At 35.5% G+C, this 17,225-nt stretch overlaps 1 protein-coding gene across 1 annotated transcript in view; it reads left to right on the top strand.

The window, feature by feature from the left end:
- Positions 1 to 17,225, top strand: part of Taf15 (TATA-box binding protein associated factor 15) — a 39,155-nt gene that overhangs the window by 11,458 nt on the left and 10,472 nt on the right. The window contains exons 3-10 of the mRNA XM_005349356.2: positions 2,512 to 2,563; positions 2,680 to 2,764; positions 2,845 to 2,950; positions 4,702 to 4,892; positions 6,581 to 6,701; positions 14,878 to 14,912; positions 15,508 to 15,540; positions 16,888 to 16,997. Of these exons, the coding sequence (XP_005349413.1) occupies positions 2,512 to 2,563; positions 2,680 to 2,764; positions 2,845 to 2,950; positions 4,702 to 4,892; positions 6,581 to 6,701; positions 14,878 to 14,912; positions 15,508 to 15,540; positions 16,888 to 16,997 (733 nt within the window). The remainder of the gene's footprint in view (positions 1 to 2,511; positions 2,564 to 2,679; positions 2,765 to 2,844; positions 2,951 to 4,701; positions 4,893 to 6,580; positions 6,702 to 14,877; positions 14,913 to 15,507; positions 15,541 to 16,887; positions 16,998 to 17,225) is intronic.

Genomic DNA, 17,225 nt, shown 5'->3' with positions numbered 1-17,225 from the left:
AGGACAGGCTCCAAAGCCACAGAGAAACCCTGTCTTGAAAAACCAAAAAAAAAAAAAAAAAAAAAATCTATTACGTATACAGTATTCTCAGTATTCTGTCTGCATGTATGCCTGCAGACCAGAAGAGGGCACCAGATCTCATTACAAATGGTTGTGAGCCATCACATGGTTGCTGGGAACTGAACTCAGGATCTTTGGAAGGGCAGGCAGTGCTCTTAACCACTGAGCCATCTCTCCAGCCCTATAGTTACAAACTTTTTGTGATCTGCCTGATGTGAGTGCTGTGAGTTGAATCCAGGTTCACTGGAAGAGTAGGCAGTACTCCTAACCTATGATATATAATATGCTAATGTGATTTTAAAAATAATTTGTGTGGGTGTTCTGTCTGTATGTATATCTGTGTACCATGTACATGTAGTGCCCATGGAGGCTAGAAAAGGCTTTTGGATCCTTGTGGCACTGGTATTAGAGATGGCTGTGAGCCAATATATGAATACTAGGAATCAAACTCAGGCCATCTGATTCTGCAGCAAGTGCTCTTAACCACTGAGCCTTCGCTCTAGCCCCTAGAGCAGATTTTCCTCTCTCTCTCTTCTCTCTCTCTCTCTCTCTCTCTCTCTCTCTCTCTCTCATTAAACCATTTATTTGAACAAGAAAGACAACTGAACCCTGCCATCCTCAGTCAGTTGGCAGCCTCCAGTTTCAGTGGAACTTGAACCGGAAAACAAACAATCTCTGCACATTAAGGAAGATCCAGAGCAAGAGTAGATTTTCTTAAATCACTGTTGTACATTGTTTAGCGACTCTTAAAAGTCCTAATATGCTCAGAGTGAAAGTTTGTTTTTATGCCTATATGATGGTAGACTGTTCTTTGCTTACGAGAAGTAACAGCTCTCAACCTAACACTACCAACTATTGTTGGAGGCTTATTGTGAGATAGTCAGAAGCAAATCAGAAACAAAATTGATGTGATTTTACTCCTATAAGAGAGTGCTAGCCTCTTAGTAGGTACCTGGCAAGTGTTTCTTTATTGCTTGTATTTTTAAAAGTTATGGGATTCTGAGAAAAAAAATAGTTGAGGAATTTTAGTATTTGATTGCTCTAAGATAAAAGGTTTTATTTTGAAGATACTTTTCTTTGGGTATTAAAGAGCCATATATTCAGAGTTGTTTTTTGACTTGCTAGTACTTACACGACATAATTTTAAAAAGATGGGGCTGGAGAGATGGCTCAGCGGTTAAGAGCACTGCCTGCTCTTCCAAAGGTCCTGAGTTCAATTCCCAGCAACCACATGGTGGCTCACAACCATCTGTAATGAAGCCTGCAGGCATACAAGCAGACAGAATATTGTATAAATAATAAATAAATATAAAAAATATTTTTAAAAAGATAAGTCTTAGGAAGGTACATTTATTCAATAACAATGCATGTTTATCAAACTACATGGCAGTTTTGATACAGAATAATTTCATTCTGTTGGTACTATATATACACATACACGCTTCAGTAATTAGGCATGCATAGATATAATTACTGAAGTATATGTACCGGACTTTTGTTCCATATTTTGTTTTTTCTGGAAAGTTAAAGAAATTCAATTCAAACAAATAGTATGAAGAAATTAATCTGTTCAGATAATAATACTTAAGAAGTATTAAAAGTTATATTTTTAAACCAGGCATGATGGCACATGCATTCCATCTCAGCACTCGGGATCTCTTGAGTTGGAGGCTGGTCTACAGAGTGAGGACAGCCAGAGAACCCTGTCTCAAAAGACAAACAAACAAAAAGGGTACCTTTTTTCTCTCTCTCAGATTACTATGGATTAACATGCAGTTTTTGGAAATAGCACATTCTTAGGAATGATTGCTTGTTTTTGTTTTGAGATAGGGTTTTACTGGGTAGCTTTGGTATGCTTGGAACTTGCTATGTAGACCAAGCTAGCCTCAGGTCTGCCTGTTTCTGTCTTGTGAGTGCTGGGATTAAATGCCTGGGCCACTATGTGATCATCAGGATGGTTATTTGTATAAACATTTTTAGCTACAAAAAATTGTATATGTTCTAAGTATTAGAAATTTGTGTACCTGATATTAAATAAAAACCTGTTTCTGGAATGATATTGTTCAGTGCCTTTCTCTATTTTGTTATTTATCCCAAAGTATAATTTTCTTAGTTTTATAGCTCTGGTAAAATATTGTTTGTAAGAAATTTTGACAGCAACAGTTGGTACTGACATTCAGGAGGTCTGGGAATGACTTTATTTGTGTCTTTAGTTGTTGGTCATCAATTTAAATTCTAAGAAACGGGCAGAATTGTTTAAACCTAAATGGTCTTTTATTTTGAGTCATTCACTCAGAACCAAAAAAATAACTTTTTATAACCATTAGACAGAAAACAGTTCAGATGTAAGCAGGACAAACACTAAGTTTCTTTTGAAGACTGAGTTTTTCATTTAAGCTTTTCAGTTTTTTTAAGCATATATCTTTCAAGTATTAACATTTTCTTTTACAGTTATTCTTCCTATGGAAATCAAGGCAGTCAAGGCTATGGACAAACATCACAAGTAGGTTGAAAAATCAGTTGTTTTCCTTATAAATAGTTGTTTAATAAGTAATAAAGTTTATACATAGTGATTTTATCTAGTAAGTAATAAAGTTTGAATGTTTACCTGAATTTCAGAGCTATTCTGGCTATGGGCAAACGACTGATTCTTCGTACGGACAAAACTATGGTGGTTACTCCAGTTACGGACAAAATCAATCAGGTTGGACTGGTTTGTTAAATGGCTGTTTTAGAGAATTGGATCAGAGCCTTCACTAAATAGTATTCTTATCTAATTTTTAGGTTATTCACAGTCCTATGGTAGTTATGAGAATCAAAAGCAGAGCTCATACGGCCAGCAATCATATAATAACCAGGGACAACAACAAAGCACAGAATCATCAGGAGGGTAAGGAAACAGTAAACTATTGAAATTGTATTATACATGCCTGCCTTTGTATTTCCATTTAATTACTTTGTAGTGGTGATAATAGAACCCAGGACTTTACCTGTGTTCCATAAGTACTCTTCCACTGAGCTCTGTGTTTAAATCCTACATTTGGTTTTTTTGTGCCATTTGGATACATTAACTTTTATATATATATTTGATGCATTTATTTTGATTTATGAGTATTATGTGTATCTGTGTGCCATGTGTGCTTAGTTCCCACAGAGGTCAGAGGCAGGGTATAGAAGCCAGAAGAGGGCATACATCTCTAAGAACTGGGTTTGCAGATTTTTGTGAGTCATCGTGTGGTTGTTGGGAATTGACATTGGGTTCTCTACAAAAGCAAGTGCCCTCAAACACTAGCCCTCCCTCCCATTTTTTTGGAATAGTGTTTCACTATGTAGCCATGGCTGGCATTAAACTATGTAGGCCTCTATAAAATGGAAATAACTACTAGTGTTACTACATAGTGGAGTTTTTTTTTTTTCTTGGTTTTTCGAGACAGGGTTTCTCTGTGGCTTTGGAGCCTGTCCTGGAACTAGCTCTGTAGACCAGGCTGGTCTCGAACTCACAGAGATTCACCTGCCTCTGCCTCCCGAGTGCTGGGATTAAAGGCGTGCGCCACCACCGCCCGGCTCATAGTGGAGTTTTTATTGCGCTTTGTTTGGTGGACTAATTCCACATTCCCTAATGTTGTTGGTCCTCAGACACCACTATGAAACAACATTAGTAGTTATTTCTATTTTATAGAGGTGAAGAAGGTTAAAAGAACCAGAGCTTGAGGTCTCCAATCATTTCTGGCAGCAATGACAGTTCTACTTTAAATGAAATTTAAGTAGAACTTGGGAAAAAACTGTGAGGTCAAATTATTCGTCTTAGAGTTACAAAAGTGCTCTGCAAAGTAGAAAGGACATATGTAGGAAATAATATCTGGAAGCCATGCCGTATTAGGAAAAAAACTTTTATTGCTAAGTATGATCATAGGATAAATGTTCTATAAAGGCTGTATGTTTGAAAGCATGAAATAAATGTAAAGCAAAGAGAAATGTTTGACTGCTTTTAAGAAAAGAGTTAGTGTTCAAACTATAGTTTTGTGATGCTTTGAGTTGGGAGTTGGAATAGGTTGTTGTAGTATTCTGCAGAATTAGGTGTGGCTGTTAAGAACTGAGACAATTCTCCGTTTTTCCCTCCTTTTTTGAGACCAGTGTCTATGTAACCAAGGTTGGCCTTAAGGTCATGATGCTCTTGTCTCCCCTGTACCAAAAGGACAGGCATCATGTGTGTCTATTAAATACAAAAGAGATGATGTTGAAAGGAAGTATCATAGAACTGTTCAGTGTAACTAATAAGAGAGCTCATCACTTAATGGCCATGTTTGCTAAAGAATCATACATATCACTGTATTTTGGTAATATCTTACTTTTCTTTTAACTCAAGAAAGTAAAAACTGGTTATTTTATTAATAGTATTCAAAAGTGTTTGTTTTTCCCCAGTGTAGTGCAGCAACCTTTCTTCTCCCCTTTTTAGTGATAGTGAAATTGTTTTTGGAGGGGTGTTTCATTGATTCTTAGATTGAAGAACCAAATAATTACTGTGAGAACATAGTATTAGACACTGCTGAAGTCTAGCTGTCTAGGCCTTTTATATTAGTGTTCTTTAACTTGCTGCAGTGAACAATTCTATATGGTCTTATGTTCTTGATTTCTGTTTAGCCAAGGTGGAAGAGCACCTTCATATGGCCAGTCTGACTATGGTCAGCAAGATTCTTATGGTCAGCAGTCAGGCTATGATCAGCATCAAGGCTCATATGATGAGCAGTCAAATTATCAGCAACATGATTCCTATAATCAAAGCCAGCAGTCTTACCATTCACAAAGGGAAAACTACAGCCACCATACACAAGGTAAGATTATAATGGCCCCTTAAGTTTTTCTTTACTCCTTAACAGAATTGTTTATTGAGTTTGGATTTTACTCATTGATTAAAAATTTGGGATGACTGGACATAGATTTCTCATGATCATCCAAACTATTTTTTTTTTTTTGTTAACTTTCTAGAGAACGTTAGAAGGTCGTGTGACGACTGAGGACATTTTCTTTGTTGTCTTAAAGTCTGAGCATTTGACAATGCGGTTTTCAGTTCTTTTTTTTTTTTTCTTTATTTTTTCTTTATTTTTGAGAAGGATTTTTCTGTGACTGCCCTCGCTGTCGTGAAACTCACTCTGTAGACCAGGCTGGCCTCAAACTCACAGAGGCCTACGTCTGCCTCCCAAGTACTGGGATTAAAGGCATGTGCTGCCACCACCTAGCTTGTCAGTTTTTTAAAATTTATTTATTTTCTAATAATTTTAAAGATTTATTTATTTTTATGTATATGGTATTCTTTTTGTTTTTGGTTTTTGAGACAGGGTTTCTCTGTAGCTTTGGAGCCTATTCTGGAACTAGCTCTTGTAGACCAAGCTGGCCTCAGACTCACAGAGCCTGCCTCTGTCTCCGGAGTTCTGGAGTTGGAAAGGCGTATATGGTGTTCTATCTGCATGTACACCTGCATGCCGTAAGAGGGCATCAGATCCCAATATAGATGGCTGTGAGACACCATGTGGTTGCTGGGAATTAAACTCAGGATCTCTGGAAGAGTTGCAATGCTCTTAACCATAGAGCCACCTCTCTAGCCCCTGTTGTTAGTTCTTTTGATGATGGAATACTTGATTTGGGATAGTTGTCCTATGCTAGCCTTCTCTAATCTCATGTAAGAAGGAATAGTCATTAATTTCTCTTGTTCTATAACACTTTATATATCTTATGATGCTTAGGACTCAAACCATACCATGAAACTCTGTGATTTAAGGACAGAAGTCTTTCCATCCCCCAACTTCCAACCCCTCTCTCACTTCCATAATGTCTTCATTATCTAGATAGAAATTGGCTCCTAGTAAGTTGTCATTAAACATTTTTGCTGGGGGAAATAATTTGGTGGTGCTAGAAATTGAATTCCAGGACTTTTGTGTATGTCAGGTAGACACTTCATCACTGAGCTATATCTCCAGCCATATAATAAATAGAGTGAGTGACTAAAAGCAGATCGTCTGAATAATTGTCTTTTCAGTTTGAAAATGTTTGGTGGCTATGATTATGCCTATGCTTGACTTGAATTTAATGTGTTTGAGGTGAAAAAAATAGAATTAGAGTTCTGTCTTTAAGTTACTAAAGTTCTTGAATTCAAAGTTCCTAACTTAGTTTAAATCATTCCATTTGCTCTTGGATTTGGTAATAAAATATAATCTGATATAGATATAATTCCCAAACACATTTCCAGATGTTGTGTGATGGATTGCATTTTGGTGTATTAGTGTCTTTCCTTAAAGGACATACTATGTGGCTTAAAGTGACAGTTAAAATTTTATTCTTTGAAACACTTAATAAGAAATGACAATAGTTTCTTCATATGATGGCATATATCATTATTCCTATATGAAATTAGAATTATTTAAGATCAAGAATTCAAAATCAACCTATTGTAAAGAGATGTTTGTTGCAACAATATAAAACAATTGAAGTAACAGTATATTACTGTTATATTTTCCTTTTATAGATGACCGTCGTGATGTGAGTAGGTATGGAGAAGATAATAGAGGCTATGGCGGGTCACAGGGAGGAGGTAGAGGGCGTGGGGGATATGACAAGGATGGAAGAGGTCCTATGACAGGACCAAGGTAAGTGTTTAGATACAGATACCTTCATTTTCTCTCTTTTTCTTTGTGGTTTCCTTATTTTTGTTCTGACATTCACTTAAGAGACTTTCAGAGATTATGTTGTAGAAAAAAGAATAAATTAAAACTTTATTTTGAAATCTTTATATGTTGTAAATCACTTCAGAAGAGGCTATGTTAATAGTATTTTATATGGTGTATGTTAATTTAAACACCATTAAATCTCCCTACTATGATTATGATTTGGTTAAATTACTTGATTGCTTTTCTTACTGGAGCTAGACTCAAAACTCCTTTAAAAGATAACTCTGGAAATCAAAGTATCTTGACAATGAAAAGGTAAGTTAATGTATATGGAAGACAAAGTTCCCTTGGGCTAGGAAAGTATTAGGCAGTAGCAGAGTAGAAAGATGGGATAGACATGTAAGAAATTTTTAATGTATGTCTCTCCTTAAACACAATTATTGAAATAAATCACATAACATTCTGTAATTTTAATGATTATAGCTGTGGTGTATAAAGCCTTAAATTTAGCTTTTCTTGTTGCTAATTTTAAATTTTTAATGTTGGTTCATAACAATACAGGTTATAAAAGCTGATTTTACCATAATTTTAAAATATATTTGTAAAGTTAGTTTATTGGTCTTGAAAATGTAATGAAAAACCAATTGGTCTATGTCCTGAGATGAAATTTATAGATTGTAAATTTATGAAATACATTGGCTTTGAAATAATTTGTTTACTGGGAATTGAAATTGTCAATGGTCTGATACTTAATATGTTAGTAGCAGTTCTATCCTTAGGGACTGAATATCCCTTAAGGTGACATGAAAAACAACTTATATGTACTCTTATTTCAAGTGAGCCACAAATTTGCTTTTATATCTTTTTTTAATATACTATATTCTTTGATATTGTTGATATTCCAAAGTCTCATAATTTTGAAAATTTTTGTAAGAGACATTGAAGATTTTTTAAAAAATTAATGTTAGGTTTTTTTGATTCATTGGTAGTCATTCACTTTACCAAGATAAATGATGATATTATATGTGCCTTCATTATCAAAAAGAGCAGTATGTCAACCTCATTTATTATTTGTATATAAAAATTAGTATTGTAAAGTGAAATGGTACTTACTTTTTACCTAGTGGCCTCTTCCCAAGCTAAAACTGAATCCCTGAGATAACAGTTGCTAGATACTTAATTTTCCAATGGAATTGTTGTAGATGACTGGCTATTTGAAATTCTGTAAATGTTATATGTGTCATAAGTTTAATTTTCTATTATTAATAAGGAAGTTACAATCTAATTGATTACCTATTAAAACTCTGTCTTAATTGAACAGTGGAATCTCACCTTTTTAGGAGGAAGGGAATGGGCAGAGAGCCTTATAACATTTTAGATTGTTAGCGAGCACCCATCTTAGAACCACAGGGTTGAAAGGATGTTGAATGATTCTTCCCTGCTGAAGGTGAAGGACCTTAAACAGCGTAGGACCCCCCTTTTTTTTAAAGCAACCTAACTTCCTTGACAATATATTTAAGTATAATTTGTAACTCGGATAGTAATTCATGAGCTAAGTTTTTATTTTTAAATCTATATGTAGAAACTTAGTACAAAGAGCTTGTGTAGAAGCCTTCGTTTATATTAGGTCAAGACGATGCTGATTTTGTTAGAGTGGAGAGTTTTTAGTCTTAACTACTTTCTCTTCTCTTCCCTCAATAAATTAGTCGTCCACATAAAGCCTGTTTAGAAATCTCAGTGGCCATTACTCTTTGTATTGAGATGGCAAAGTTTGTTTTTTGGGGTTTTTGGTTAAAAGCAAGATGCCAGATGTTTTAGGCTTTGCAGCTCTTCAGACTTGCTCTTAGAACACCAAAGGAGGCATAAATTAATGTAAACAAACCAGGCTCTGTTCTAATAAAACTTTATTTATGAATACTGAAATTAGAATTCTGGGCAGGGCATGGTGGAACACGCTTTTAATCCCAGCACTTGGAGACAGGCAGATCTCTGAGTTCAAGGCCAACTTGATCTACGCCAAAGTTCCAGAACTACTGTCTCTCAAAAAAAGAAAAAAAAAAAGGAAAGGTCATGTAATTTATGTGCTACAGAATCCTTGAGATCTATTCTCTCACTTACGCATTAGGGTGCAGCATTATGAATTTGACTATAAATGACTCCTTCGCTCTTTTTTTAAAGAACACTTAGTTTTGCACTTAAACACCAAAATACACAGGAATTTTAATTAGTCTTCAGCAACCTTATTTGTTTTTCTAATTATCTTAGTCGGTTGAAATTTTTGTCTGGGCGGGTGTAGAAGGGTAGAGGGACGCAACAGTTTGAAGACTACCTGGCATTAATTAGATTATTATCTTTAAAGAAGGGTCATAGTTTGAGGGTGAGATTTGGATATGCGATAAAGAATGAGATCTTCTTATTCTGTGATTGGTTGACTGGAGGAAGACTTCAAACCAAAAAAGAAGTCATTAATTTAATTTGGAGAGAGATACATTCATAGGGACTACAGAAGACAGTCTTTTCATTAAGAAGCAATTGTTGCAAAAAGATTACTGAATTTCTTGTCCTTTGACCTTGACAACTTAGTGGGCTAGAAGCTAAGAAAAAAATGTCTCCGGACTTTTTCTTTCTTTTTTTAAAAGCATTGATTACTATCGTGTAGAATATCTTTTTTTCATTGTATGTGATCAAGTTAAATGTTTCAGGCTCTTACGGGTAAATTCCAAAATTGTTCTGAAATTTTGAATATTTTCTTCCTTTTGCAAGAGAATTTTAGTTAGCACCCCCCAAAAATGTGTATGTGTAGCCAAGCATGCTGTCTTTAATCATAGCACGTAGCAGGCAAAGGTAGATGGATCTCTTGAGTTCCGGGACAGCTGGGACTACATAAAGAGACCCTGTCTCAAACAAAATATGTATATATCCTGAGTTAAAAGAATATATGGCTCAGTGGTAAAGCATGGTTTAAAATGTTGGATTCTAGCCTGCTGTGGTTGTACACACCTTTTATCTCAGGCAGAGATTTCTGTGAGCACAAGGCCAGCCTAGTCTACCGAGTGAGTTCCAGGACAGCCACACAGAGAAACCTTGTCTCAAAAAACAAATAAAAGTTGGCTTCTATTCCCAGCACTTGGATGTGATGGAAAGCATATATGGTCTAGCTGTAGTTTAGAACAGCACTTCCTCCATAGAAAACTATGTAGGTCATTAATTTGGACTATGTATGTAGTTTTAAATTTTCTAGTAGCTACATTGAAAAGAAAACAGAAAACCCAGATATAGTCTCTTGGGTTCAGTTTCTAGGACTGCAAAAGAAAGAGAAAACTTATATAAATAAAATCAGTGAAATCAGTTTTAATGATATACTTTATTTAACCTAGTACATCTAAAATACTCCATGTATAGATAAGCTGTGATGCTAAAACTAGAAATTAATTTCGTTTTTGACATTTAGAGCTCATCACATTTTGGTCTACTTATATTTTAAATACTCTTGCAGATACTAACTGTATATTGGACATTGCAGCTTGACAAAGAGAGCATTCTTGTCCTTTTGAAGTTAGCCTTTTGCCACACATGTATGACATGAAGGGAAGTCAGAATGATGCTAAAATTATTGATTGATCATTCACGTAAGATATTGTTGGTTTTTTTCTTCCTGCTCCCAAAATGTGTATTCTGGATTTATTAGTATGAAAACTCAAGCATGATGCAAGGTTTTAAATTCTTTTGTTGCTTTTTAGCTATGCCCTTTTTTCCTAAGTGAGTTTTCTAATATGAAAGATTTCTGTAGCCCGGTTCATGCCTAGGCCCAGCTACTTGGGAAGTAAAGTCAGAAGAATCAGAACTCGAACTGTAGACTGTATAATTTCGCAGTTGTTCTGGGTTCATTTCCTAGTACTGAAAAAGTGGTGATGTGGTAGTATTTCTGCATCATCCTGTGACTTCCTAGGAATTTTAGAAACATGAGTTACTGGATTATTTTGTTTCTTTTTTTTTTTAAGTTATAGATTGAGAGTTTAATGTGATGGCCTGTGTTTGTTATCAATCCCAGTACTTGGGAGCATTGCCATGAATTTGAGGCCAGCTTGGACTCCCTTGTGCTAGGCTGCCCCAAGATATATATATCTGTCTTCAAACAAGAAAAATAAAACCACAAGCCCCTAAAACAAAAATTTAAACCGGACTTGATGGCACACACTTTTAATCCTAGTACTCAGGAGGAAGAGGCGGGTGGATCGCTGTGAGTTCCCAGACCACCTGGTCTGCAAAGCAAGTTCTAGGACAGCAGGACTGTAACACAGAGAAAGCCTGTCTTGGGAATGGGGGGGGGGGGGATCTCAAAAGTTTTCTTCAAAAAAAATTTTTTTTAAACTTTGTTTTAATGTTTGAGTATTCTTCCTGCATGTATGTCTGTATACTGCATGTTTTGCCCATGAAGGCCAGAAGAGCGCATTGGATCCTCTAGGACAAGAGTTCTAGATGACTGTGAGCTATGTGGGTGCTGGGAATTGAATATGGATTTTCTGGAAAAGCAGCCAGTGCTCTCAACCACCAAGCTATTTTTCCAGCGCCCAGGTTTTCTTTTCTATTGAATCTTTCTTTTCTAAATGTATGAAACCTCCACAGTCTACCCTAGAGTCCTCTTTTCATTATGGTTTTGAATTTGAAAGACCCAGCTCTTTAAGTTTCCTATGTAGGGTACTCTGCCAGTTAAGTTGAAGATGCATATGTCTCTTAAATACCTCTACTACTTTACCTTAAAATGATATTGGGGAATTCTTTATGTGCACATATTTGCTTCTATTTCTGGGACTGAAAACAAATTTGTAGCATCTTGACTCAGCTGTTGAAATATTTGTCTTAATTTGCTAATGAGACCTTACTATGGAAGAAAGAATTTTGTAACTTAACAGCAAGTTTGAAAGAAACATTTACCATAGGAATATATTCTTTAATACTAATAAATATTAATTTAGACTATTAATTGTAGTCTGTTTCTCGAGTTAATGACAATAAATTTCCTAATAAAGGGAATGTAACAAAATTTACTTAATGAGAGAAAATGGTTGAATGTCATTTGGATGTACAGGTGTACAGATCAGTACTTCTCAGATTTAAATATGCATATGAATTACTTGGGGTTCTTAATGCAAATTATTGTTGTATGGAGACTGAGAGCCTGAGTTTTTCTGAGAAGCTTTTAAGCTATGTTTATGCTTGTGCTTACCCTTTGAATGGTAAGGATGTAGAACTGAGTTTTGTAAAGCAGGAAACTCAACCTTTATGTTTTTTTATATTTTCTTTTAGAGGATACATTTTTAAAATAATTTTGCATTTGTATCTAAAATTTGCCATATGGGGTGTCTGTAGACAGAAGAGGGTATTGAATTCTCTGAAGGCAGAGTTATAGGCATTTATATGCAACTGCTGAACATGGGTATGGGGAAACCGAACTTGGGTTTTCTGAAAGTATAGCAGGTGATCTTAACCTCTGAGTCATCTCTGTTGTTTTTGTTGTTGTTCAGCCAGGCCACAAAGTGGTGCACACCTTTAATCTCAGCACTTGGGAGTCAGAGACAGGCAGATCTCTGACTTTGAGGCCAGCCTGGTTTATAGTGTGAGTTCCAGGACAGTCAGGGCTATGTAGAGAGACCTTGTCTCAAACAACCACCACTACCAAAATTGTTCAAAGTTATATTGTTGGCCAGCATGGAAATGAGAGTTTACCTTATATAAAATTGCATATTTTCCTTTCACTGTGGGCTAGATCAGCAGTTTTGTTGACAATAAAGCAGTTAGCGCCTTTAATCCCAGCACTCGGGAGGCAGAGGCTAGCGGATCTCTGTGAGTTCGAGGCCAGCCTGGTCTATAAGAGCTAGTTCCAGGACAGGAACCAAAAGCTAAGGAGAAACCCTGTCTCGGAAAAAAACACGTCTGAACTCCAGTCACCATGCTTAATCTAAAAAAAAAAAAAAAAAAAAAAAAAAAAAAAAAGGCAGTTAGGATATATCTTACGAACACAGCTTCTAGTTTCCTTTTCCTTATAAAAGATTTGTCTTCACTGGGCGGTGGTGGTGTACACTTTTAATCCCAGCACTGGAGAGGCAGAGGCAGGCAGATCTCTGAGTTTGAGGCTAGCCTGGTTCAAGAGCTAGTTCCAGGATAGGCTCCAAAGCTACAGAGAAACCTTGTCTCAAACAAAAAAACAAAACAACAAAGTCTTGCGTTCATCTTACACACCCTAACTAACCCCCTAAAATGGGTGTGATGGCACACATCTGTAATCCCAGTGTTGGGAAGAGGAGGGGGCTTGAAGATTTTAGGGGCTGAGTAGCCAGCCAGTCTAGCTGATCCATAAGCTTCAGGTTGAGTGAAAAAATCCTATCTCAAAATATAAAGTGGAGAACAGTAGGAAACTACTTATAGACATCTGGCCTCCACATGCAGGCACTGCTGTCTATACATACCCATACATTCTGTGGGTATCCACCCAAATTCATATACAAGAAAATAGACACCCAAACAATTTTTAAGAATTGTGGACTTGATATCTTCAGTAATTCTTCATGTCTGCCATTGGGATTTTGAGGTTCATCTTTGAGGGACCCTTGACTTCTAATGTAATTTCCAAGGGGCTTGAAGTATAGCTTAATGGTGGTAGACCACCTACTTAAGCAAACATGAGGCTTTGTGTTCAGTTCCCGGTACTGCAAAAGAAGGGGAATTTTTTTCAACAATTTAACTTCAGCTTTATTGGGCTCTCATGGAAAATACACTTGAGGAAACAAAAGGATGAATTCAGGGTCATCTTTACATAGAAAATTTAGGACCATCATTAAGAGCCTGTCTCAAAGTGAAAATAACCAGCTCCTCTTTTTTACAGAGGTAGCAGTGATATACCTGTCATTTAAAGTATAGGGAAGACTTAGGTACTGTGCTGACATAGTAATTTTAAAAACAAAGCTGTGTCTGTGAAGGACTTCAGTTTAATACTGTCTCCATAGCTTTGAACTAGCCTTATTCTCCTGCTAGAAGGATTTTCTGGGATTTACACAATTTAAAAGCAAGTTAAAACACATGTGTCTGTACCTAAGTTGATTACTAGGCAAAATATCTTTATGTCAGGCTAATAAAATATAAGAGAAAGCTTTCTTGTTTAATCATTGGATGATTCAGAAAAGCCATCTAGAGTTGGGCAATCACTGGAGCAGAAGTTTGGAAGCAGATAGCTTCTAGCATCATAAGATGAGCAGCAAATCAAATATCTGAAATTTTTGTGTTATTTATCAGCACCTATGTTTTAGAAAGATTATCTATTTCAATCAAGTTTTTTTGTTTTAATTTTTTGATTAGTATGAGCTGCTTAGATTTGTTAAATAAAGCTGTGTGTATGAGGACCATTGACTTAACTGACACTGTGAATTTGCCAAATAAAGTCATTCTTTGGGCACCTGCAGTGTTGGAGTATTTGCATTCTTTAACATATTCTGTTGTTTTGATGCTTGGAGCACTTGGCAGCTTAAACCTCTGCTGTGATATGAAAAGATCTTATATTAATATTGTGGAGAAGATCAGTTTTGAGTTTAGCTGTTTTTTTTAGTCCTCATTTTATTTTCTTAAAAGTTTCACATATTTTTCAGGTTTATTTTTGTTTAAATTTATCACTTTAAAGAAGTTCATCTTATAAAACCCATACTTTTATTATCACAGCAGAATCTATACTCAGGATTTTACATTTCCTGTTCTGCTGTCAAAGTCTAACTTTGCTTTTTATTCCTCTAGTCTTTTAACTTTTTCCCATATTTCAGACATACCCCTTGGGAAAGAATACTTGCTCTAATTTCACATACTTCATGCTGTGCCTTCAGCTTTTTAAGTTAATGGTTTGAGTAGTAACCTTTTGGCTTGGGGTTGGGAAGTTTTTTTGTTTTTAACATAAAAAGTATAATAAATATGAAAAGGCAACTTGTAGAAATAAATCCTTGAGAAAACACTTAGATTGAGTCATTGAACTCTGAAATGGAACTTACTGAAAGTTAGTGGTGCTACAATTTCCTAGGCACTCTACTTGTGACAGTTAAGTGTAGATTGAGCCCAGGGCTCAGCACATTAGAGACTTAAGGAAGAAATCATTTCTTCAATTTTTCCTCTGCAGTGGTGGTGACCGCGGTGGCTTCAAAAATTTTGGTGGTAAGTGCTGAGTATCCCAAAATGTTTCAGTGGAAATGCTATATAAATCTAAAAGCCACCAATATCCCGCAGATGCAGTCTAAGCCCTTTCTTACAATGTTGAGGCTGGTGTGTTGTGTGATTACAAAATATGCTGTATACATTTATATCAAAGTAAATACTAAAAGCCAAACTGATCTCAAATAGTCCAATGGGTTTTCTACACAGTGAATTTGCATGAAAGAGTCTGACCAATGAATATTTCACTGAGTTGTGACAATAGGGTTTTTTTTTCCTTTTATAAAGGTAGCTGAAATGGTGTTTTTAAATTATTAGGGTTTTCAATCAGCATTGGCAATCAATCAATGTTTGACAAAAGTGATGCTAGAATAATGACAAAAGTGGTGGGTGCCGTCTTGGACAAGTTTAAAGAAATGTTGACATTCATCTTTGATTTCTTACACTTTTAATAATAAAAATTTATGTAGTAGTTATTTTATAAATCTGTGATTGTTGACTTTCAAGGATTTGGAAATTTTATATTTTACATGCTTGGTGTTACTGTCTTCCTTTTAATACCAAATGAGTTGCCTTATAGCCTTTTCTTCTCTCTTAGGTCACAGGGATTATGGATCCAGACCAGATGCTGGTAAGAGTCTTGATACTTTTGTTTTACAGTTACAAAATATCAGTTTTCTATCTCTTAAAGAGGAATATGTGTTGTAGGAGTAAATACTAAAGGAAAGTTTAATTTAATTTAATGGTGCTGGCAGATCTGGGCAGTTTGATTTTTTTTTTTTAATACCAAAATTAAAAATTCAAGGGTCTGATTAGAAAACGTGCTAGAGAAATCGCTGTTTGTGCTTTCTTGTATTACGCTTTTTCTTATTTGAAGAAACATTCAAATTTTGCTATCTTAGCAACATAGAGGTTAAAAAAAGATATGTGTTTAAAAAACTCTCAGCCAGGCAGTGTTGGTGCATGCTTTTAATACCAGCTTTCAGGGGAAGAGGCAGGCCAGTCTTTTGAGCCTGAAACCAGCCTGGTCTACAGAGCAAGTTCCAGAATAACCGGGCTACACAGAGAAACCCTGTCTTGAAAAATAAATAAAATAAAATAATAATCATAGTAAAATAAAGCTCTTACATTAGATTGGTAGTTTTAGTAGATGTAAGAAATTAAAGTTCATGCATATGAGAATTGTCTCTCTGGGTGGAAGGCACTAATTTTATGTGGCTTTTCAATTTTAGATGAATTCAAGACTGTAGATTTGCTTTTGGACCCTTTTTAAAGTTATGGTTTAGAGATTAAAATCTATTTCAATAAAAAATATTTAATATATATTGAAATCAGAACTTTTGTTTTTATTAAGATGCCAAAGTATTCTATATGGATGGCAATTTCTGAATTATCCCTTGATGGACTGAATTTTTATACAGCTTTCTTACTTTGTTGTACTAATCCAAAAGTGTGCGTGTAAGGTAAGGTGTGTGTACCAGGTGCTCTTACCTTCTGATATATACAAGGCTTTTTGCAGTGAATGGGAACCCACCATTCTGCTTGGCTGGCTGGCTTGAGAGTCAAGTATCCAATTTGGGGGAATTTTGTACTAGAAATCCTTTTTTAAAAAACATTGGATAGTCAGTTGTATGACTATATACAATTGAAAGTTCTTCAGAGAAAGGTATGCTAGTTAACTTTCTTCATCTCTTCATGAGCTTTAGTCCTGGATCTGAAGAGTGATACTTTTAACCTCTCCCTTGATTGGTTTATGTATTTCAGAGTGTAACCTGCATTTTACCTAAAGTTTTATTGTAATTTATGGTCTTCCATGAAACTGAATACTTTGCATGTTTATATAAGATTTTATATTGGTTCTTCTATTTGGGGCTTAGAAGCAGTCCAATACTAGTCAATAAATGGTTTTGATTACGGAGCAGGAGTAGTAAAACCAAGTAATATGTACATGAAATTGATCGTAATTTTTTCCCCTTAGATTCAGAGTCTGATAATTCAGACAACAACACAATCTTTGTGCAAGGACTTGGGGAGGGTGTCTCTACAGATCAAGTGGGAGAGTTCTTTAAGCAAATAGGAATTATCAAGGTAAGTAAAAAGTGTCACATTGAAGATTTCATAATTGTTAATATTGTAATTAAGATACATGCATTACATTGTGAGTCTGTATAATACTGTAGTAAGCATTACTAAATCCTGTAATGCATGTGCTCTCCCATGTCGATAGGCCTGTGTGTCTTCTTTAGGTTTCTTTTTTTTTTTTAATTTATTTATTTATTGAGGATTTCTGCCTCCTCCCTGCCACCGCCTCCCATT

This window comes from Microtus ochrogaster, chromosome 7 (assembly GCF_000317375.1).
Source record: "Microtus ochrogaster isolate Prairie Vole_2 chromosome 7, MicOch1.0, whole genome shotgun sequence".
NCBI lineage: Eukaryota > Metazoa > Chordata > Mammalia > Rodentia > Cricetidae > Microtus > Microtus ochrogaster.
Note: the sequence above shows the minus strand (reverse complement) of the source record. Positions and strands in the feature narration are given on the sequence as shown.